This window comes from Myxine glutinosa, unplaced genomic scaffold (genome assembly GCF_964187855.1).
Source record: "Myxine glutinosa unplaced genomic scaffold, kmMyxGlut1.1 SCAFFOLD_3688, whole genome shotgun sequence".
NCBI lineage: Eukaryota > Metazoa > Chordata > Myxini > Myxiniformes > Myxinidae > Myxine > Myxine glutinosa.
The window spans coordinates 1477-25169 of record NW_027619780.1 but is presented as its reverse complement, the minus strand read 5'-3'; the positions used below and the strand labels follow the sequence as shown (position 1 = coordinate 25169).

Below are 23693 nucleotides of genomic sequence, written 5' to 3'. Positions count from 1 at the left end.
CCATACCCAAGAGAGAATCCTTCTGTTGGAATCATTGTAATTGCTTTAGCCAATATTGTGCTCGGCACGATGACATTTATCAACATTCCGAGGATGAACAAATCAGCAATTTTGCGCTCTCGATGTGGTACTTAAGTAATGTATTCTGGCGTAATTTTCATTCTTGTTAGTTATGAAAACGTTCGAGAATAAAAGGTATGCCTTTTAAATGCTTATGACTTCACCCTAAAGTAATTTTTAAGCAGATCATTTTGTACACACTTGAATGGGCAGTCATTTTTTCCCTGTGCCATCCCTACATACGGCGCAAACTAAAAGCAGTGAATTATACATCACTTCGATGCTTTTTGAGCAGTCTTGGTGTTATTTTAAAATGTTTCAGCTTCATGACATTCTTAACAACAGGGAGAGTTGCTTTGCAAAACATGTCCCATACTGGTCCCAATGAATGTTCATGTTCCAAGCACCCAGCAATTGTGAGCCATATACAGTAGGCCAAATTGTTTTAGGTATGCAAAGCAACAGAATGAGTTGCAGTTTCTGTAAATTATCATAATAAAGCCATGTACAAAGTTTCAGTTCAATATCTTAAAGGGGAAGGGGAAAAAGTCTGGAAAAAGGACCCACGTATAATATGTAATATTTTCGAAGTCCAAAAAGGGTGTATCTCCAAGAAAAATTGGTTAAACACCCCAAAACTCGGATTATTTTTTTTTACAACTTATCATAACAAAGCCATGTACCAAGTTTCAGTTGAATATGCTAATGGGGATGGGAAAAAAAGTCTGGACACCACAGGTGGGATGGAAACATATCGTCCCCTACAGTGAAACCGGTAGGGGAATAATAAGGGAATGTGTCACGGAATAGGTCACTTTTGAAGGATTTGTAGCACACAACAAATCATTTTTTCCCTTTGAGTAACGTTCAAAAGCATTGCATTAAGATTTCCGTGAAAAAACTAACATTGAGTTTCAACATAATGGCAGATTTTCCGAAGACTCCACATATGAACTGATCCTCCGGAGAGAGCGAGCTATCAACATCTGACGAACTCTTTGGAGAAAGCAAAGACAATAAAAATACCCTTGACATATCAAATTGTTTCATTAAAACTCAGCTAGAGCAATTCCAGCTTTGAGGATTGCCCATGGAACATCAGTGTGGTTTGGAGCTAAAGCCAGAAGTTATGAAAATTGGTACCGCAGACTGCTAGTGAAATTATCACCCGATACATGTTGAGTTTATAATTACAAATGTCAGTCTGACTTTGATTCGTTTTTTTTAAATAATTGGGAACTCGGTTTTCATTTGTGTTGGACATGTATTATGGCCTGTTGCTCAAATAACTGGCTTGACCACATGAGAATGGTACAAGTTTTCTGATTTGTAAATTAATTGTAATGAAATGAATACAAACATTTAATCTATAATGATAAATAACGAAGACCAATGGTGGTACACATGATGGAGCCTGGTGTTGGCTTAGCGGTTAGGGTGCCGGCTTGGGATCCTAGGATCCTGGGTTCGAATCCCGGTCGATCGCTGAATTAACGCCAGGGGGGTTGACTCAGCCTGTCATCCTTCCGAGGTCGGCACACTGAGTACCAGCTTGCTGGGATGAATGATCCCCGTGTGTACCCCGGGTTAGAATAGGTACACCGTATCCCTGCGCATCGTAATAGCGTGACCAAGGGTTGGCGTCAGGAAGGGCATCCGGCCATAAAAACATTGCCTCAAACAGGGAACCATGATTGTCATGGGGCCTGCGAGGCTAACCCCCGCTCTAGCGGGGGAAATTGCCTTAAAACGATCATTCATTCATTCATTCAATGGTGGTACACAATAACACGAGCATGCAGGAGCAGGCCCAAGTGGGGGAGTTCCAATAAGCTTCACGCCGGCAAAGACGACATTTTGTATATTACATCAAAATGTGAATGATATTTTTGTCATGTGCTGTTACACTGAATTCATCCTAAATGGTAAGAAAATAAAAATACTTGTCACTTTCTATAAAACAGGAAAAAGAACAACATCGATAAATACATGTTGGTTGGAGGAGGGAGAGGAGGGAGAGGAGGGAGGGCGGGGAGGGAAAGGGGTGGAGGGGGGATAGGGTGGAGGGGGGGGAAGGGGGAGAGAGGGGGGAGAAGGGGAGCGGAAGGGGGGGGGAGGGGGAGGGAGGGGGGAGAAGGGGAGCAGAGGGAGGGGGATAGGGGGGAAGCAGGGGAGGGGAGGGGGGAGGCAGGAGAGGAAGGGGGTTCATATATATGCTGGTGGGTGAATGTGGCTCACGTGCCGATCAGGAAGCCGATCAGGAAGAAGAAGAAGCCATACTACCAACTTTGTACACTTCCGGAATTGTTCGATTTATTTGTATTCAAATGTCCGGTGATTGTTTTGTATTTATTTATGCGAATGTGTATTTGTATATAACTGTCATTAATTTAAAAAGGCTTCGGCACTATCGAGTGATTTTTTTTTTGACTCCAAAAAAAAGATTTTTTTTTTTTTTTGCCTAAAACACTCACAGGCACTCACTGATGAACCTATGAAAGTTTGACAAAGATCTGTTCAGCCATCTCTGAGAAAAATGGCGACACAGACAGACATCTCTCTTACATAGTAGAAGAACATCGTGGTGTTTGGAACTTTGGCACAGCACTTCACCCCGAGGATGCAGCGAAGACAGCGAAGGTGGAAAATGTAATGGTGTTTTCATGCAGACTGTAAATTGTTCAATTTTCACTGCTGTGCAGCAGCATGCCAAGGACACAGGCTTCAAACTTCAATCTTCGTCATGCTCATGAGTGAAGTTTTTAATTTCAGTCTCCCAAAAGTAGCAGAAGCTTTACCAATGTGAGTCCTGATTTCCACATATACGTAGTTAGGCATAGTCACTTACAATTGAGCCAAGTTAGCAGAATGTATCCACTACATCGAGCTTAGTACCATCAATTCAAAAGTGAGGGGATTGCTCACACCTTGTGCGATTACTGCAGTATTTTTTTCAATCTAATTGCGACACCAAAACTTTCACCAGCAGCTGAAAGATCTCACACATGGTTTGAAGGTCTTCCTCGGTGTGTGCACAGACGGTGCATCATCAGCAAAGAGAGTGTCACAAATAATAACTTTCTGCACCTTTGACTTGGCATGAAGTCAGAGGCAGCATTAGTCCTTTGGGGACCCCATGCAACACACAATAGTGGCCCAGTGGGGCTCCTCTGAGCCCTGTCAATTTGCCATCACACTAAAATTCGCAATTTGACATGTCTGACGCTGATGTATTCGGTCGTTACTTATGCAATCTCAACCAAGTAAACTTGCCAAGGGGATACAGGTCACAAGACCATGGTTGTAGCAACTTAATTTTCCCCCCTCCCCTCACCAGGGGTATGTTCCATTACCAATCAGCTTGCTATAGCTTGCCAAGCCAGCCATTCATTAACTGTTTCGTTGGAGTGCTTGCTTGAGTGCTTAAGCCACTTGACGAGCACTCTTGCAAGCTTATTGGTAATGGAACACCCCTGGAGTTCTGAAGGTGGGGTGATGCAAATTCTCTTAGTAAATGTGTACCATGTGCAATAAAAGTTCCTGGTGGCGGTGGGAGAGGGTATTACGAGTGATGCTTCAGAACCCTCAATTGTATCACGAATTAGGGGACTCAGTATTACTTTTGTACTCACTTAGCCAATGTTGGTTTAAACTCCACTGCAAAAAATCCGGAGGAATTCCCAAAAGTGTGCTACAAATCAATATTTAATAGTGACATATTCCATGTCACTTATTTTATTAAGTCATAATATATCACGTGTCACGTGCCATTTATTAAGCATGTCATAAAGCTGAAAGTATCCATTAACACAAAAAGACCGCTCTGTGTATGAAAGTGCGGCATAATCCACTGCTTTTAGTTTGCTCTCCGTTGCTGTTTAGCCATAGTGTGGATACAGAAAATGAGATCAAGTTAGCCTGATAAAACATGAGCGTAGATCATGTTTTCAGCACTATTTTGGTCAAAGCTTTACCAGCAGTGCTTTGAAGTGAAGCAATTATTATTTGTTTTGATAAACGATTATTGCATCTTTCAGTTTTTGAGGTAGTGGACCCATTACCAAACATAACAGAATGTTATAGCACTGTACTGCTACATATTCGCCTCCATGTTTCCAAGGCTCAGGAGGAATTCTGTCAGCTCCTGATGCTTTCCCCGACTTCAGTTGTTGCAATGCAGCTGTCAGATGAGCAATAAAGTCAGCATCTCATATAGGCCATGTAGTGTCGAAAGTTCAGGAACTGAATCAAAGGAAGTTCACCGGCCTTTCACTTACTCACCGCAGGCAGGTTGGTGGCCTTTCTGTCTTCTACCGACTCCTCTCCGGCCTTGCTCCCCCAGCTCTCTCTGGGCTTTGTCCCCCAAATATTCCTACAGGTCCCACAAGATCTGCCTGCAACCCTCTTATGGTTAAACTGCTAAAATCAAGACTCTCTGCTCACCTTCACTCCTCTTTTCTCCCACCTCTGGAACAAACTCCCTCACTCTCTTCAATCCCACTCCTCCCTCCAGGTCATTAAAACAGCTGTTCACCACCATCTCTTATCTTCCCCCATCCCAAACCTTGATCTTTTCTACCCCCACTAATTTGACCCCAGATCCACTTTTTTGAAATACCAACTTCTTTCCTAGAAGTCCTTGCAGTGTCCTTGTGTTTTATACTCCCCCCCCCCCCCCCCCCCCCGCTTCCCACGCCTCTTCCCCCCAAGCCCTCTCCCTCCCACAGATCTCCCAGGGACCTCTCAAATGTTGTGTTTGTGTGCTTCCCCTTCTCTCCCCATCGTCTACCACTCCCCTTATTTTATACTTTGTGTATCTGTTTGATTTTTTTTGTGTGATAAATGTTAGCTCTTTAACGAGCCTCGATTCTGTATACAAAAAAAAAAAAATTGTTACATTTATCAGATGCTGCTGAATTTTAGAGCATCCGCTTTGAGTCTGAGGTTGGCAGTTCGAACCCTGGCCAAATCAAACCAACGACTTAAAAGTAGCAACACATGTAATGTGAGCATTTAATTTCTTCTCAATAATTAGCTTCAAGATATCTGATGTCTATAAACCAGTCAGGCCGATTTCTATCCTTGTTCCAAAAAACATCATATACAGTCAGCCAATAATAAGTAAGTAATTAAGAAATTGTGAGTCCTGTTTATCTACACTTTCCTCATTTTGTGGCATCCCACACAGCTTCTCATGATACACTTCTTGGAATCTTGTTACAAGATCAGCTTGTTTTAGGTTTGCAGCCTTCAACTTCCTGGTTGTTGTTTTTTTCCCCTCAAAAAGTGACATTTGCATGGTTCTATGCTAGTCTTGCACCTTACTAGAGCATGATCTGTGTCACAGTTGGCACTGTGCATACTTCTAGTACGTAGCACATCACAGAGGTGCGTCGTCCTGGTAATGACATGGTCGAGTTGGTGGCAGTATGTTGACCGTCGGTAGTGCCAGGTTACATTACTCCTCATTTTTCATCGAAGGTGTTTGTTATGCAGAGAATGACAATTGTGCATTCCCAGAATGCACTGGCCATTTTCATTCATCTTTCCGATACCATTGGGACCAAGTACGCCATGCCAGGCATAATGGTCCGCTCCCATGTTGGCATTGAAATCCCATAGTAGAAAGTCGGTCATTCGTGTTTATCCTAATAAGTACTTTTGTTGAGGTATATAAAGTATGTCCTCTCAGGTTTGCCAGGCAGAGTAGGAGTGTAGGTTATAATAACAGTGATTGGACCACTTATTTTGTTCAATCTGGCCATTGATGATCTACTGGATAATGTATAGTAAGGTTCACTATGTTAACAAATATAATTTCGTTCAAAATTTTGGTAGATTAGCAAAACTATACATTTTTGGAATATTCAGAGCATGAGGAATCCAAAAATTAATGTTTACATTTGCGTAGACACCTTTGCGAAAATGACCCTCAGGACAGTGATGAAGATAGTCAGGTTCACTATGTTAACAAATATAATTTCTTTCAAAATTTTGGGATTAGCAAACCTGTACATTTTTGGAATATTCAGAGCATGGAGAATCTGAAAATCAATGTTGGCATTTGCACAGACACCTGCATGGCCGCCATTTTGGATTTTGAAAATGGCCGCCATAAAATACATATTTTGTGCGATCTCGGCTTCCAGTCAACCTAGAGACTTAATTAAATATGCTAATCCTATGTTTTCTGGGTCAAGGAATCCAATGAAGGCCTCAAAATAGTGCTCAGGATTATAGAAAAGCAACAAACAAAGGTAATTGAAAACCATTGTCTTTATATTTGTGATATAACTGTATTACATAATACATGATATTGCAAGTCCTTTGAAGTTATAGGTTGTTATAGGAAGTTATAGGTAGTATCAGATTGAACTACAAGTCCTATACACAGGATCTACGAGGTCTATACCGTTCAGGAATATGCTTTTACAGATCTTCATCACTGTCCTGAGGGTCATTTTCGCAAAGGTGTCTACGCAAATGTAAACATTAATTTTTGGATTCCTCATGCTCTGAATATTCCAAAAATGTATAGTTTTGCTAATCTACCAAAATTTTGAACGAAAAAACATAGTGAACCTGACTAGTAGTAGATTGTTTGATGCATGAGAGTAAGGTAGATCATTTCTGGTTCTGAAGCAAACTCGATGCACCCTCCCCATTCAGTTTCTTTTTTCCCCACTCCAGTATAAAGTGTTGTGCTATTCTCTAATATATCCACTGTCAGGTAATCTTGTCTCAGAGAGAGTGGCAATGTCAATATCTAATCTACATAATTCCAAATCAACAACTGTTGTCCTCATATTTAATGAATGAGGATTGAAACAAATCCAGGTACCAAACTCTTCTTATCCCAACATCCAAAATAAAGTTTAAGCTTAAAAAGAAAAAGCATAACGAAGAGTTTTGGACTGGCATTTTTTAGCCCATGCTTTCTAGGGCTCTGAACCTATTGTGAGACACAGGCTGTAAATAGGGCTGTGTGATTAATCAAGTCAGCTGCTGGATGATCGTATACGCCTTTCAAATTTGAATGACTGAACCATTGCCGAAGCCTCAGCGCATATGTCGAGGCAAAGTTAAAAGATGCATGCAAGGCCTAGCTCATGCATCCCCTCTTGACCTGAATTTTCAGTTTCCAAAGGCTAGGAAGATCCAAAACATTTGTGAAGTCGTACTGGAAGCAGCTGATGGCCCAACAATGGAGTGACTTCCATAAACCCATCACTACATGCACATGCACATGCCCTTTTAGCTGTGGGTTGCTTTGGATACTATACTAGGAGTTAACTGGCCAAATAGTACTAATAATACGCACACGTTACCTGATTAATTGAACACTACAGCCAACTTTTACATCGAATCAATAGAAATAAGCACTTGCCTTTTCAACAGTGTACGTATAAAAATACAATGTGTAGGAGAACTGGAAGATGGCAGCGATGGTATTAACGTAGAGCATGGCCAAGTCCCACAGCAAAAGGGCATATTTAAGCCAAAGCACTGCACTGCAAAAACATCAAGGAAAATGTTCTTTTAATTCATTTAAAATAAATGACAATTGTTATAATTTACATATTCAGCAAGTAGATATTTTTGGGTGGGGGTAGAGGGGTGCTGCCTTGTGTGTCCATCAAAAATTGCATCAAGGGTGAACCAGCAAGACTTGTAAGCTATATCAGACTCGGCAAGCAGATTAATTAATCACCAAATGTCATTATACAGATAATGGATGGTCATGAGAGTCAACATCCTCTTCTTCTTCTTCTTCTTCTCTCTGTTAATGGCCATAATTATTCCCACATTATTGTGGGGTTGGCCAGGGGAAGTTTTTGGCCAAAGTCTTTCAGAAACCGGAGGCCAGACCTGACGCTCGACTCAGCAGTTAGGGCAGGAATTTGTTATTTGTTCACGGTGACAAAAATAGTTTGCCGACTCTTCATCAAGGACACTGTGGGATCTTTAGGGTCCACCAAATAATGCGGGCAGACGAGACGTTAGTTGAATGTCCATCCAAGGGACGGCATACACATTGATGAACAACCCTGCCTGTGAAACACCAGGATGGCAGTTTATAACTGGGCTGAGATTCAATCCCAGGCTAGACAACTTAGAGGTGAGTGTGCGTACCTCCATATCACCTTGCCAGTCCTGGTCATTAGTCAACCATCTGGGGTTTTAATCAGCAATCTGACAGTGACGTGGTAGCTATGGAATGACTAGGTTATGGTGGTAAGTTATATTAGAACGATTTTTATACTCAGCCACAGGAAACTAATGATCATATTAATTCTTCTTTTTTTTACCCAAAATTAAAAGTAGGGCTAATAGAGAATATTTACTGCATTGTACACGGGTATTTTAGCTGCATCAGCCGACTCAAGTTCTCCAGTTCGATTTGTACGAGATTCTGGAATGACAGTTTGAGTTTTGGAACCATGCTGGCTTTGGGTGGTGTTTTAGCCTCCTTGTTTTGGCACACATTTTATCATCTGAATGGGGTTTTGATTTCCTAAATCTCCAGCGTATGAAACATGGAGGAATCTATCTATGAGCAGCACTTTGAAGAAAGGGTGGGCCTGTGTGTGGAATTTCATGCAGCTGGATCCAAAGAACATGACAAGAACCACCTTTTAGAGGCCATTTTTCCCTGCAGAGCAGGGGTTGGCCTTTTTCGGGCACAGTGGTCCCCTTTTTGAAGCAATGTTTTATGGCCGGATGCCCTTCCTGCCACCAACCCTGTTGGCCACCTCTTGCGACACACAGGGAATGACCACTGAACTGGTACTCAATTTGCTGACCTCAGAAGGATGACAGGCTGAGTCAACCCCCCTGGTGTTAATTCAGCGATCGACTGGGATTCGAACCCAGGATCCTAGGATCCCAAGCCAGCACCCTAACCGCTAAGGCAACACCAGGCTTCCAAAGAACATGACAAATCCACATTTATACAAAAATCTTCCCCATTCCCGTCACCCACAAAAAACCTTCAGTCTGAAGGCTTGTGGATAGGGTTCACACAGGCCCAATAAACACAAATCCACATCAGAAAATCAAGAATCAAAATCAAGACAAAGAGATCACATAAGGATGAAAAAAAAAAAACTTGGATACAGAAGGATCTTGCCATTTGCAAGGCCATAATCCCTGTGCCATGTCCACACTCTATTAACTTAATATGTAAATAAATTTATGTTCGATGTATTAACCTCATCCTTACCAATAAAACTTAACATCCACATCCCTTCATAATTTGCTAACACAGTCCATTAATGTCTCAGCACGGAATTTAGCCAGAGCACCAACAAACACGGCCTAATATAAAGATCCCACAATCTCTTGAACGGCCATAACCTATTATAATGCTGAAAGGAAAACTGGCATTGCATCACAATTGAAATGACAGTGAGCTCCAAAATGAACCCCCCCCCCCCCCCCTCCCCCCCCTGCTTAGGATGGCAGTTTTATTTGGATTTGGCCCAAACAACTCGGTGGCAAACACACCACCGCCTGTGCTAAACTGTGAACAGCACCCACCAGCCTTTCACGAAAACTCCCAATCAAGGACATAGTGGGAATGACTCGATGCAGCTGGGTCAAAGTAGCATGATCAAACAATATTACTTTGCGGCTCATAAATCAACTTGATTTACCTTTGTGCATTAAGGAAATCTAATTGTAGGTGGCGACTAAAGTTCTGAAGGACACAGAAGAGATTGATGATGAAGATGAATTAATAGATGAAGGACAGATACCCACTTGAGGAGACGTTACTATTTTTCAATTGCCACGATTATTCTGCAAATTGATAGGATCGTGATATGTCTGTCAAACATCACACCATAAAGAAAAGCGTCTGTGAAGTTTTTGTTGCGAATTAGGCTCAAAATGGTTTAGCTTTAACACATTCAAAATATTTGCACCCAAAATGACAACCGTGCAAGATCGCACTAATTGCCTCTGGCGTGGCCGAGTTATTTCTGTTAAAAGCAGTTGATAGGAATAGCACCTTGGTTGGATTTCAGCGTCAGTCTGTCTGAACAAGTAATCAACATCATAAGATGCGTTTTAATTGTTGTTTTTAAGAAATAATTGGATTCATAATGAAAGTGTAGTATTCAACACAAGTATTCAACACATATTACAAAACAAATGAGAACGACGCTCGGTAGAGCACATAGCTCCAAGCTGAAGAGTTTATGTTTTTGTATCCACAGATATGCCGGATCTGGACCTGAACCAAAATATAACCGGCTTGTTCTTGTCAACTACCCAACTTATCCACCTTGTTTTGTTATAATCCGTCAAGAACGTTTTGAGAAATCATGCAATGTATCGTTTTTGGCTCCATCTTTCAATGGTGAAGAATCACTTTAAAATTTAAAAATTGTCATATCTAGATCCAGATTCAGATCTTCACACCAAAATCGAATCAATTCTTCCTTGTCACACACCTAACCTGTCCACAAAGTTTTGTCCAAATCCGTCCATAACTTTTTGAGATATTGTGCTCACAAACCATCGTTTAGAGGCCATTTTTCCCCGCAAAGCGGGGGTTGGCCTTTTCGGGGACCGTGGTTGTTGTTGTTTTTTGGTACCCTTTTTGAAGCAATGTTTTACGGCCGGGTGCCCTTCCTGCCGCCAACCCTGTTTGTCGCCTTTTTACGATAAACAGGGAATTACCAGTGAACTGGCACTCAATTTGCCGACCTCGGAAGGATGACAGGCCAGGTCAACCCCCCTGGCGTTAATTCAGCGATCGACCGGGATTCGAACCCAGGATCCTTGGATCCTAAGCTGGCACCCTAGCCGCTAGCCCAACACCAGGGACCCAATCTAGCCCAATCACAGACAAACAAAAACAAGACATCAAGCAGAGCTCCTGCTGTACAAGGCGGCAAAATGGGTTGGCGTCAGGAAGGGCATCCGGCCGTAAAACATTGCTTCAAAAAGGGGACCAAAAAACAACAACAACCACGGTCCCCGAAAAAGGACAACCCCCGCTTTGCGGGGAAAAATGGCCTCTAAAGGTGGTTATTTTTTTATAAGCAGAGCACAATAACTGGGGAAATCACTAAAACAAATTTAACCTTAAAAATAATTGTTGGTTCAATTCAAAGACCAAATATGCAAATTCTCTTCAAATTTCAAGTCAATAGGATAAAAAATTACAATTTTAGAAATTTGGCCTATGTTGACCTTTTGATCTCAAAAATAATTTGTGATTGAATTAAGTGCCCGGATATGTAGATACTATTCAAATTTCAAGTCAATCAGATGAAAATTGAGGACTTTAGAATTTCCACCTAAGTTGTTGACCTTTGCTCTATGATGACCTCAAAAATAATTGGTGGTTGAATTCAGTGACCTGGTCTGCAAATCCTCTTGAAATATCAAGTAAATATGATGAAAATGGACAATTTTAGCAATTTAGCCTTCATGATAATTGTGACGTCATAGGTCACGTGGTATGGCAGCCATCTTGAATTAAAAGCAAATAATTAAAATCTTATTTCTCGGAAACCGCAACCCTCGTTTATCCGATAAACACCGTCATGCGCATCATTTCTTGATCTTCAGAGATGCCTTTGTCACGACCAATAATGTTTTCCGGTGGCTGCTGACGAAGTTATTCATCTCGTCTATCGTCAGCGGAGCATTGTATGACTGAACAAGAGTGACTCCTCCTTTGGCACAGTCTTTGAGGACCTTGATTAGCTTGACCTTGGCCTTCAATGAATGGAAGGTGGGGCTTTGAGAGGGTGATAGCTTCAACAGGAAAGCCTTGGCCTGTTCTTGGCTGTTCGTGGAGAGGATGTTGAACATCAATGACCGGCTTGTGATGTACGCTTCCAACGGAATGCGATGGTCAAACACCTTCCCCTTCAGCCACTTCAGGGGTTTTGGATCCTGGGGACGCGAGAGGTTGTCAACCATGGCTGCTTTCCTATTCTCATTGACGTGATTGTCGAAGAGGGCGAGGGTTACGAGGTGCTCGGACAAGTACCATGAGTGGAGATACAACGCCTTGACTGCCGCCTCACTGATTGTGTCCATTGGGTACTCGTGGAGAAGAGAGAAGAGGTTGAAGGGGGCTCTCCCTGGGAGGGGATAGGGTCTCGTGCCAGAAGTGGGCGTAGATGAGGGAGATGGAGGCAAATTTTCATCAGGTCAGCCGTTAGCTGCATCTGGCCATTAACCTTTTGAACCCTGAGCTCCTTGGAGAAAAATCACTGAAAAGTTGAAATTTGTTTCATTTAGGTTTTCTGCCGGTAATTTTTTTATCTATCCCTATAATCTATGTAAATGAAACACAGTTTGTGTGTTTGTGTGTGCGTGTGCGTGCGTATGTTACCTATATACTCCTAAATGGAGAGGCTCACGTACTTGATTTTTGGCATAGACATGGCCATTGGGCCTGGGAAGGACATGGCCTGCCTAAAAATGACCTCCGATGACGAGATCCATATTTTTTATTCATATTTAACTTAGCGCATTTCAGCGAGGAACATTTTACACTGATCTCAGCCTGTGCCAGAGCAGCTCGCTGATTCGCTCAGAGTGATCACATGATGTTCCATACTCGCCGCCAGACTCCACGCTGCCTGCTATACTATAGATCAGTGGCTATACTCCCACGCAGGCTGCATTGGGATTATGCGGGGATTATCAGCGGCAGCCTGGTCACCAGCGATGAACGTGATGAACGTCACATTCACCCCATTCACCCACCAGCATATATATGAACCCCCTTCCTCTCCTGCCTTCCCCCTCCCCTCTCCTCCTTCCTCCCCTCCCCCTCTCCTCCCATCTTCAATCCCCATCACCTCCTCCCTCCCACCTCCCCCCTCCTCCTCCCTCCCACCTCCTCATCCCCCCTCCTCCTCCTCCCACCCACCCTCACCCCCCTTTCCTCCCCTCCCCTTTCCCCCCCTCCCCTCCCCTCTCCCCTCCTCTCCCCTCCCCTCCCCTCCCCTCTCCCCTCTCCCCTCCTCTCCCCTCCCCTCCCCCCTCCTCCTCCTCCCCCGTCCTGCAATGCCGGGTACTTCTGCTAGTTACAAATAAATGCTCTTTTGAATCATACCGTCTGACTTTCTTCTTTTTTGGAATGTAGAGTTTATCGCCAACACTACTTTGTGCTGCGAGTCAAACCAGCAGTTATTGCCCGGCTTTCCGATACACAAGAATTCTCTACAAAAACCTCCCTTGCACTTCCTGAGCAATTAACGGTGACACAGACTGAAGATGAGGTGTAATATAACAGAGTTGCTAATTGCTCAGGAAGTGCGAGGGAGGTTTTTTGGTAAACAAGAGAAAATTAGCCTCAGACCATGTATGAAACGAGCTCCATTATGAACCTTACACCATGAAAATGGGTGGCCGGTCCAACAGCCGCCAGGGTATATGGAGGTTTGAACAGTGGCCAGTAATATTATAATCATATATAAATATATATAAATATATATATATAGATTTGGAGATGAAATTATAATTTAGAATTAGGGCTTGGGCTATTTCAGTAAAGTCATGGGGGGAAAAAACCCCATGTTTAGAATCAAAAAAAGCCTCATTGGAGCACAACCAATGCAATTATAAACTTGTATGGAAGCATGTGGGATATACAGTCACCGACTACAAAAGTGGTTACTGCCCGAGATCTTCCATTTCCAACAATGCTTCTGAAGTGGCCAGTGCTAAATGCGGCATCAAAACGAAAGTACATAAAATATGCAAAAGTGGAGGCCAAAGCATAATGCATCACTTACCAAACAGTGCACGAAACAAAAGGAAACACTGATATTCCTGCTGTGTTTCCTTTCCTCTTGATTTTAAAACACACTTCTCTATGGAGGAAAAAGAAACAAAATCACGGATATTTTTGGGGAGGGTGGGAAAAAAATATATAAAGCAACTCACTTTGTAAACACACAAATGCAAATTGACGGCATCCTTCAATTCTTTATATCATACGAATGTTACTGATGTATTACCTCTCCGATTATGCCACATAACAATTAACATCCTGCATGTAAACCAAATCCAGTTATCCAGAGAACAGCACTCGGTCTCTCTCTCGAGCATTTCAAGATGAGCAACCACACACCCTCACTCTTCAAACATTTCCCTTCCAACACCTCCATATCCATAACTTGACTTTCGTGCAATTTTCATAAAATTAACAAAATTTCCAACATTTTACTTGCAATTACATATAGTAACACTGAAGGCACACTTACAGTCCAGTGCAAATAAATGCAACATAACTGATGACAGCTGTGGTTGAAACTACATCTTTAGCAGAAAGAGATATCATTGCGACGATATATTCCAAATTCAGTTCTCCAGCTTTGCTCGAGGATGATGAAGCTCCAGCAAGAACGGAGGTGACTGACAAAAGAGCCTCCAGTTCACATCAGATTATGTCGTTGGCAAACAGCAGTCATGGAACAAAAACACCTTGGAGAAAATACTTCGCAATAATGTATTCCTCCCAGGATGAAATTATTAAAAAGATATGGAAGGCACTCTAGGTACTCTGGACTCTAGGTAGGTTAAGATGATGGCAAGGAAAAGAGCAGTGACAGAACATTTCACTGTGCATCATTCAATCCTCAACGATGCAGCAACCTGCAAAGGAAAAATGCTGCAAGTGAGTACCATCTAAGTATATCAGCAAAAGGTAAATTCAGACCTCAAAATGCAAAAAGGCAACAAAATCAAAAGTTTAAAATGAGGCAGACTTAGTTTTAGATCCCAGGCCTCCCACATCACCTTGCTGGGGGACTCGGGGATGGCACGGTCATGCGCCGGGGGACGCGCACAACATGGGATGAGGGGACGGGCGCGCCAGGGGGAGGGAGAGGCATGAGGATGTGCAGGGTCACTGACACTCGAGAAATGATATGCACCAGAGGGGGGAACTGGCGCAAGACATGAGTGGGGCACCTGAGTATGACACAAGGGGGGCACCGGCGCATGACACGAGGGGGGCACTGGCGCATGACACGACGGGGGCACCGCTGCATGACAAGACGGGGGCTCCGGTGCATGACAGGACAGGGGCACTGGCGCATGACACGATGGGGGCAACGCCGCATGACATTAGGGAGAACCGGCGCATGACACGAGGGGGGAACCTGCGCATGACACGAGGGGGGAACCTGCGCATGACACGAGGGGGGGGGGGCACCGGCGCATAAAGCGAGGGGGGCACCGGCGCATGACACGCTGGGGGCACCGCCGCATGACACGAGGCGGGCACCGCCGCATGACACGAGGGGGAACCGGCATATGACATGAGGGGGGCACCGGCGCATGATACAATGGGGGCACCGCCGCATGACATGAGGGGGGCACCTGCGCATGACACGAGGGGGGGGACCGGCGCATGACACGAGGGGGTGGAACCGGCGCATGACACGAGGGGGGGGAACCGGCGCATGACACGAGGGGGGCACCGGCGCATGACACGAGGGGGGCACCGGCGCATGACACGAGGGGGGCACCGCCGCATGACACGAGGGGGGCACCGCCGCATGACACGAGGGAGGCACCGGCGCATGACACGAGGGGGGCACCGGCGCATGACACGAGGGGGGCACCGGCGCATGACACGAGGGGGGCACCGGCGCATGACACGAGGGGGGCACCGGCGCATGACACGAGGGGGGCACCGGTCGGAATGGGGCACGAGGAGGGGCACCGGTCGGAATGGGGCACGAGGAGGTGCGCCGGAAGGGGACTCGGGGACCTGCACGGGCCGGGGGCTTAGACTTAGAGATGCACATACATAAGGTGCTCGTGACGTACATGTACAGAGGGTCCGCACAGTGCACTCCACATAATCTTCAAAACGTCGGCTCTGAGCCTTACCTTTTGCTTTTGAAAAGAAAGAGTAAATATAAAAAATCCCGATAAAAGGCGTTTACATTCCTGTCTGATGTTTCCGTGACGTCTCACTCTCAGCTATGATATGAAGGAAACTTATGTTATGATTCACGTCTTCAATGAAGTCAATCAGGGGAAAGTCACAACCTTACACCCGATACACAACAAAACTCAAACGGTCCTAAAATCATGGGGGAAGGGGAGGGGGGGGGGGGAATGAAGAAAAAGAGAAAAGCATCGTTACCAAGGATTTGGCAGCCTTGCAAGAACCACGTGGCGGCGCCACATCGGCAAAGCATTCCACTTCCGTTTTGGCGGTGTTCTCGGTGTTGTTGTTGTTGTTGTTGTTGATATCGTTTGTCGTAATTTTTTTTTTTTTAACCACCTTTCCGTACTCATTAAGGTTTTTTTCCCCACATCATGTGGAAAGAGAAGTCACAAGTACAAAAAAAAAATTATATAAAACGTTCAGATGGGATAATCAACCTGCGTATCGCTGTACACAGGTATTCAGGTATAAGCAGTGGTTCAGTCTGCTGGCATGGCGAAGTCTGTCAGTATCACAGCAGTTATGTTCACCTGTACGGCTGTACTGTCAGGTATCAGACCGACCACACTGCATTAAAAAGTGATTCGCACTTTCAGGAACGTGACATCGTTGCCCAGAGACCTGTTTAATGGATTCCGATTGAATATCGATTGGCAATTTAAATTATACACTGACCCAACCACGGATATTCCATCTATCAAAAATACATTTTCTCCACGAGGTTTTAAAGGCACAGGCAATAAAATATGAACCTTCAGAGGAAAATGACAATAATTATATAATACTTTCTCCCCTATGACTCCCCAATGACAATAATTATATAATGACAATATCTCAATGGAATACTGTTCTCCCCTATGGGCCGGTGCTCCTGCCTCACACCTAGCTCGGCTTCACGCTGTTGAAACCAAAGCTTTCAGAATTATTGGAATCTCCCGCGATGAAGCTATCTCTGAGGGCCTTTCACTCACTCACCGCAGGCAGGTAGGTGGTCTTTCTGTCTTCTACCGACTCCTCTCCGGCCTTGCACCCCCAGCTCTCTCTGTGCTCTGTCCCCCAAATATTCCTACAGGTCGCACAAGATCTGCCAGCAACCCTCTGATGGTTAAACTGCCGAAATCTCGGCTCTCCGCTCACCTTCACTCTTTCATTCCTCTTTTCTCCCGCCTCTGGAACAAACTCCCTCACTCCCTTCAATCCCACTCCTCCCTCCAGGTCTTTAAAACAGCTGTTCACCACCATCTCTTATCTTCCCCCATCCAAAACCTTGATCTTTTCTACCCCCGCTAATTCACCCCAGATCCACCTTGTTTGAAATTCCAACTTCTTTCCTGGAAGTCCTGGCAGTGTCCATATGTTTTATACCTCTCCCACTGCCCCCTTCCCACGCCCCCCCCCCCCCAAAGCCCTCGCCCTCTCTCAGATCTCTCGATGTCTCCATGTCTCTCGGTCCCTGCTCTCAAATGTTGTGTTTGTGTCCTTCCCCCTCTCTCCCCATCTTGTCTACCGCTCCCTATGTTATATGTTTTATGTGTCGGTTTGTCTTTCTGTGTGTTCATGTGATTAATGTTCGCTCTTTCACGAGCCTCGATATTGCATACAAAAAAAAAAAAAAAAAAAAAAAAAAAAAAATACTTGCCAGGAAATTTGAACATAATTCTTAACAGATGTATACATTTTTTTATAACTCCACTCTCAAAGAACAGTCAGTGGTTGATTTCGAGCAGGCTTTTTATGGCGTAGCACCTCAAGGGCGAAGCCGTCCAGAACAGTGTTCGTCCATATGTACGTCCCTCACAAACGTACACCAATCAGAGTTGAGGATCTGGTCACATGACAAGAGTTATGTGATGTGATTACGTCTGTGATGTCATTACGGCGTACGGCGGTGTATCCACACATCCTCGCAGGAGAAATTCTGCGTTGGTTACCTGACAGGAGTAATACCTTGTCAGTGGATCATGGGGTCTTACTCCTATTGAGAGGAGTGGTCCAATTGTATGATCCATGCATTGTGGCCCTTCGGGGTCATGATGCATGTGTTTGAATGACCATGTGCTTCAGCCTTGGGGTTGAGGCGCATGTGTAATGTTATTGGGACAGCCTTGTTGACGTTGTGCCTTGGCCATGGGGTCAAGGTGCACGTCCGAGGCTGTTCAAATGTTTGACTTTTTACCTTTTTTCATCGTAAAAAATGCAGGCCTTCGAGCGGGCCCTAAAAGCTCAGTGGACTCACTCCTATTGAGAAGAGTGGTCCAATTGTATGATTGTATGACCATGCATTGTGGCCCCTCGGGGTCAGGATGCATGTGTTTGAATGACAATGTGCTTCTGCCTTTGGGCTGAGGTGCATGTGTATGTTGATGGGACATCCTTGATAGACGTTGTGGCTTGGCCGTGGGGTCAAGGTGCACGTCCAATGGTGTTCAAATGTTTGATTTTTTACCTTTTTTCATCGTAAAAAAGGCAGGCCTTCGAGCAGGCCCTAAAAGCTCCACACATCCTCATTTTGATTTCCTAGTACTCCCGCTCACTACGGGAGCGGGAACAAGGGTCACACCTCTTTGGGGTACATAGATTACAGTCGATCTATGGTCGGGTCTCAAGAACATTGGGTGTGTGTTCATTTACCAAGTTTCTTGTCGAGAGATCGCCAAGTGGTTTTAGCATTCGAGCAAGCACTCCATTCAAAACCATTAATGAACGGCTGGCTTGGCAAGCACTAGCTAGCTGCTTGGTAAATGAGCACACCCCGAGCTTCCTCTCTTTCAGTTTCGTTTTAAACAGAAGGAGCGAGTTTCAAAAGTTCACTACGAAAAACGCCACGTTAGCACCAGGAAGGGTCATGTTATTAACCCAACACTTATGGGGGTATATAGAGTACAGTAGATCTTCGCTCAGTTCTGTAAGTAAAACGTACCTCACGCATCTCGGGATTCCTCCAAATTTCTTCATTTTGTGTTATATACAGCATTAGCGACTGTTTAAAAAGCTAATCATACGTGTTTGTGGTTCAGAATATTCATTACTGTTCATGAATGTTCATTACCTCTAGTGGAGGCCGTTGCTCCCACGAAAACGCCATGATAAGCTATTTATAGACGTTGACTCGCCGGAAAACCCCCTTGGGGAGGTGGGATATTGTTGGTATTAATATTGTTTTGTAATAACGTTAATATTACGCTATTATCGTTAGTTTTGTTATTCGAAGCGGCCTTGAAAAACGCCACGATAAAGCTAACTTAATACGGATATACACCTCAACGCGCAGCCCATTCACGGCAATGGCAAGGAAAACCCGCTCGGGGGAGAGACCCCCTTGGGGAGGGGGGGAATGAATGCCTTGCAACATTCATTGTGTAACCCTTCATCGCCCTGTCAAGTTTGGTTGAGATTGGATAAGTAACGACAGAATGTATTGGCGACTGTTTAAAAAGCTAAGCATACGTGTTTGTGGTTTATAATATTTTTACTTCCTGCAGAAGCCGTTGCTCCCACGGAAACGCCATTATAACTATAAGCTATATATACACGTTATCACTGCAGGAAAAACGCCTTGGGGAAGTGGGACATTATTAGTACTAGCGTGACTCGGCGCACTCCGTGCGCCTCACCACGCGTCATTTCAGAGGGATAGGCATCTTTGACCATTTCGGTGTCTTTTGGGTCTTCATGGTGTTTTGGGTCTTCAGTGTCATTTGGGTCTTTTGGATACTCTGTGCCTTTAAGGGTATTTTGGTCCGGGTCTTTTGTTTCCTCTGAGTCTTTAAGAGTATTGGGGTATTTTTTGTTATTTGGGGTATTTAAGGGTATTTTGGGTCTAAAGGGTCTTTAAGGGTCGTTGGGGGTCTTCAGGGTGTTTTGGGTCTTTGGGGGTATTTTATGTATTTTGGGACTTTTGGGTCTTTTTGGGTCTTTGGGGGATTTTGGGTCTTAAGGGTCTTTAAGGTATTTTGGATCTTCAGGGATCCTCTGGGCCTTTAAGGGTGTTTTGGGTCTTTGGGGTGTTTTGGGTCTTTTGGGTGTTTTGGGTATTCGGGGTGTTTTGGGTATTCGGGGTGTTTTGGGTCTTCGGGGTGTTTTGGGTCTTCTGTGCGTTTTGGATCTTCTGGGTGTTTTGGGTCTTCTCGGTCTTCGGTGCCATTTGGTTCTTCAGGGTCTTTTGGATCCTCTGGGCCTTTAAAGGTATGTTGGGTCTTGGGGTGTTTTGGGTCTTTGGGCTCTTTTGGGTCTTCAGGGTGTTTTGGGTCTTCGGCGTGTTTTGGGTTTTTTGGGTCTTTCGGGTCTTCGGGGTTTTTTAGGTCTTTGGGGTATTTTGGGTCTTTGGGGTGTTTTGGGTCTTCAGGGTCTTTGGGGTCTTCTGGGGTCTTGGTGGTCTGAAGGGTATTGAGGGAATTAAAGGGTCGTCAAAGGTCTGAGGGGTCTCAGCAGTCTTAACGTAATTAAGAGGATTAATTCAGAGGGTGTTCATTTCAATTGAAGAAGAAGAAGAAGACGTTTGCGTCGCATATAAACATAACGACATGACTATACGTTTGCTCTATTATAATAAGATTAATATTGTTTTGTAATAACATTAACAATGTGCGATTTTCATTAATTTTGTTATTAAAAGAGTCTTTGGAAAAACGCCACAATAAATCTTCCTCTTTGGAAAAACGCCACGATAAAACTAATTTAACATTGATATACACCTCAACACGCAACCCATTGACGGCAATGGTGGGGAAACCCGCTCGGGGGAGAAAGCCCCCTTGTGGAGGGGGGGAAATGAATGCGCTACATCCTTCATTATGTAACCCTTCGTCATCCTGTCAAGTTTAGTTGAGATTGGATAAGTAACGACAGAATGTATTGGCGTCAAAAATTCATCAGACAGACAGACAGACACAAATGGCGTATTTTTGTATGATGATGACATGCCGTTCAGGCCGAACCTGTCATACATCACAATCGCCATGCTCTACCTTTATGTTTTTCATTCAGTGTGAAACACAAAAAAACGATTGTTAAAATGACCATTAAATATCGAAAACATCGGTGTTACGGCTCTTACAACAAAATGGTACGTATAGGCCTTAGGCTTCATACCTCACCTACAGGCCGCTTCGGACAAATTAGCCCAGGTTTCTTAATACAGCAGTATTGTTTTCGTAATAATAATATTATAGTAAATATAATTGTAACACTGCAATTCCTTTATCGTGACTGCAAAGTTACTGGATAGAAGCGGTGTATGGTTCATTGATGACTCAATGTGAAGCGGTGTACTAATCGGGGGAGTAAGTAATTCGTCGATTTATTAATACAGTAACATCTTCATAATAATAATAATAACGTTAATAATAATAATAACGTTAATAATAATAATAATAATAACGTTAATAATAATAATAATAATAATAACGTTAATAATAATAATAATAATAATAACGTTAATAATAATAATAATAATAATAACGTTAATAATAATAATAAAGTAAATATTGTAACACTTTCAATCCCTTTGCCATGACTCCAAAGTTACTCGATTGAAGCGGTGTATGGTTGGTTCATTGTTTGCTCTTTCTTGTTCGATATGTTTCGAGTCATCAGAGATCGCAGACCCTCGCCGGGACGTGTTTATAGTTTGTGTGGTGTTTATTTCCTCCGCCACCAAATGTGGTGGATGGAGGTTATGTTTTCACCCCTGTCTGGTTCTTTGTTTGTTTGTGAACAAGATATGTCAAAAAGTTGTGGACATATTAGGACGAAATTTGGCAGAGATGTAGCATATGTGACAAGGACGAAATAATTAGATTTTGGTGAAGATCCGGATACTAGAATTTTTTCAGTGATTCTTCACCATTGGGAGATCGGGCCAAAAACTATACATAGCAGGATAATCCAAAAAGTTGTGGACCGATTTGGACAAAACTTGGTGGGGAGGTTGGGTGTCTGACAAGGACGATTCGATTAGATTTTGGTGAAGATCTGAGTAGGGATTCGGATATGAGAATTATTTAATGTTCAAGTGATTCTTCACCATTCATTGAGAGATCTGGCAAAAGTAACACGTAACACGATATTTTAAAAAGTTATGGATGATTTGGTTAGGTGACAAGAAGAAGCCGATTAGATGTTGGTTCGGGTCCGAATCCAGATCCGGCCTATCATTGGGATACAAAACAAACTGTTCAGCCTGGCGGAGGTATGCGCTCTACCGAGTACCGTACTAGTTTGCTGCTGCGTTTGTATGGTTTATTGATGACAAACATTTATGTTCAATCCAATATGGCTGCCGAACCATGTGACAGATGACGTCATCGTTTTTTTTTCCCCACACCAATTTATCCTTAGATGATGAACCAGAAATATCATCTTCATTGGATGAAGTTTTGTACTTGTCACATTATGGCATCATAATGGAGGCACCGATGACATGTTATTCCCCATGAAGAGTTATTTACAATGAACCACGTCTCAATTTTTTTTCGATGCAGCACTTTTTGTTTTGGGTTTTTTTCCCCAAGATGGCGCCCGTACCACGTGACCTATGACGTCATAATTGTAATTTTAAAATTATACAGGTGGAGGTGCACCCATGGTGAAAATTGCCCGTCAATCGGACCAACTGTTGCAGACAAAAAATGTTATTTATTCTGTGGGGACAAAAACAAAGACAGACGGACACAAATGCAATACCCTCTCCTCTGGCGAGCGTAACAAAAAAAAAAAAAAAAAAAAGTTTTCAAAATGTATTTGATAAAAGGTAACGACAGGTATCAATTCAATCCAATGGAACATTTCAATGTAGCAACCACTAGCTGCATTAAATAAATCAACCAATACAAATGAGGGAATAGGTCAATGTTCAACTGAAACGGCAGGTTTTGATAAAGAGGATTGCCACAAGTGCATCAATAAAGAGCAAGACCTATTGCACGCTGCAAGCTACTTGTTACTCGTGTACTTGGTCACAGCTTTGGTGCCTTCAGAAACGGCATGCTTGGCCAACTCTCCAGGAAGTAGTAACCGGACCGCAGTTTGAATCTCACGGCTCGTTATGGTCGCATGGTGGTTGTACTGGGCCAAACGTGCTGCCTCCATGGCAATCCTCTCAAAGATGTCGTTCACAAATGAGTTCATGATGCTCATTGCTTTGCTGGAGATGCCGGTGTCAGGATGAACCTGCATTTCACACGTTTGAATAAAAACAATTACCCCGATTGCTTAAATCCTATCAAAATGTTCCGATTACTGGTTTGTCTACATTCACTGATGGAATATGCGCCACAAAAAGCATTATATTACAGTAGACTAGGGAAAGATTTTGTCTCGTCTCAAGAACCTGCAACTGGGCAGGACTGGATTGACTGAAAGTGATAGCAATAACTTGCGTACTCTGCAAAAGACAGAGGGATCTTTAAACTGCATCAACAACTGCTAAAATAATGGCTCAGCCAGATAAAGGATGGACTTTGCTAGTGGGGAGGGAGACCGACACCCTGCCAAGTGCCAGGACCAAAAGCAACACCTGGCATAGGGCAGATGAGCTCACGTAGGGAGGCAACAGTCATACAGTAAGGAGGGCGTCTCCTAAAAACACAAATCCGGTTTGGACCGGTTCAAGTCATACCAAAGGCTTTAAAAATGGTACGTGCTGCTTTCTTGCTTGAAAAGGGTAGAGCACAGACAATCCCCATCAGTTGCC

The 23693-nt window shown here is 43.7% G+C and overlaps 2 protein-coding genes across 5 annotated transcripts; both read right to left on the bottom strand.

The window, feature by feature from the left end:
- Positions 1–5911: 5911 nt before the first annotated feature.
- Positions 5912–16266, bottom strand: LOC137412282 (sugar transporter SWEET1). 4 transcript variants are annotated; one of them, XM_078769648.1, is made up of 4 exons: positions 16196–16266; positions 14301–14691; positions 13830–13907; positions 5912–7571 (listed from the first exon to the last, which is right to left on the bottom strand). In XM_078769648.1, the coding sequence occupies exons 2-4, from the start codon at positions 14375–14377 to the stop codon at positions 7427–7429; spliced, it is 300 nt and encodes a 99-aa protein (XP_078625774.1). In that variant the 5' UTR covers positions 14378–14691; positions 16196–16266; the 3' UTR covers positions 5912–7426. The 4 variants fall into 4 exon arrangements, with proteins under 4 accessions (XP_078625774.1, XP_078625776.1, XP_078625775.1 ...); XM_078769650.1 differs by lacking the exon at positions 16196–16266 and adding an exon at positions 15874–16156; XM_078769649.1 differs by lacking the exon at positions 16196–16266 and adding an exon at positions 15937–16156.
- Positions 16267–22616: 6350 nt separating this feature from the next.
- LOC137412280 (histone H2B) lies at positions 22617–23254 on the bottom strand. The gene has a single exon (XM_078769647.1). It carries the CDS (start codon positions 23174–23176, stop codon positions 22934–22936), a length of 243 nt encoding a protein of 80 aa, XP_078625773.1. The 5' UTR covers positions 23177–23254; the 3' UTR covers positions 22617–22933.
- Between the last annotated feature and the right edge of the window lie 439 nt (positions 23255–23693).

Bases quoted from the DNA above. Each gene is read 5' to 3' on its own strand.
- LOC137412282 (XM_078769648.1), bottom strand. From the start codon at position 14,377: ATGATATCTCTTTCTGCTAAAGATGTAGTTTCAACCACAGCTGTCATC. The intron at 13,908-14,300 runs GTAAGTGTGCCT...TTTCCTCCATAG, and splicing joins GCATTTATTTGCACTGGACT to AGAAGTGTGTTTTAAAATCA. The intron at 7,572-13,829 runs GTAAGTGATGCA...ATGTTTTTGCAG, and splicing joins TTTGTTTCGTGCACTGTTTG to TGCAGTGCTTTGGCTTAAAT.
- LOC137412280 (XM_078769647.1), bottom strand. From the start codon at position 23,176: ATGCAGGTTCATCCTGACACCGGCATCTCCAGCAAAGCAATGAGCATC.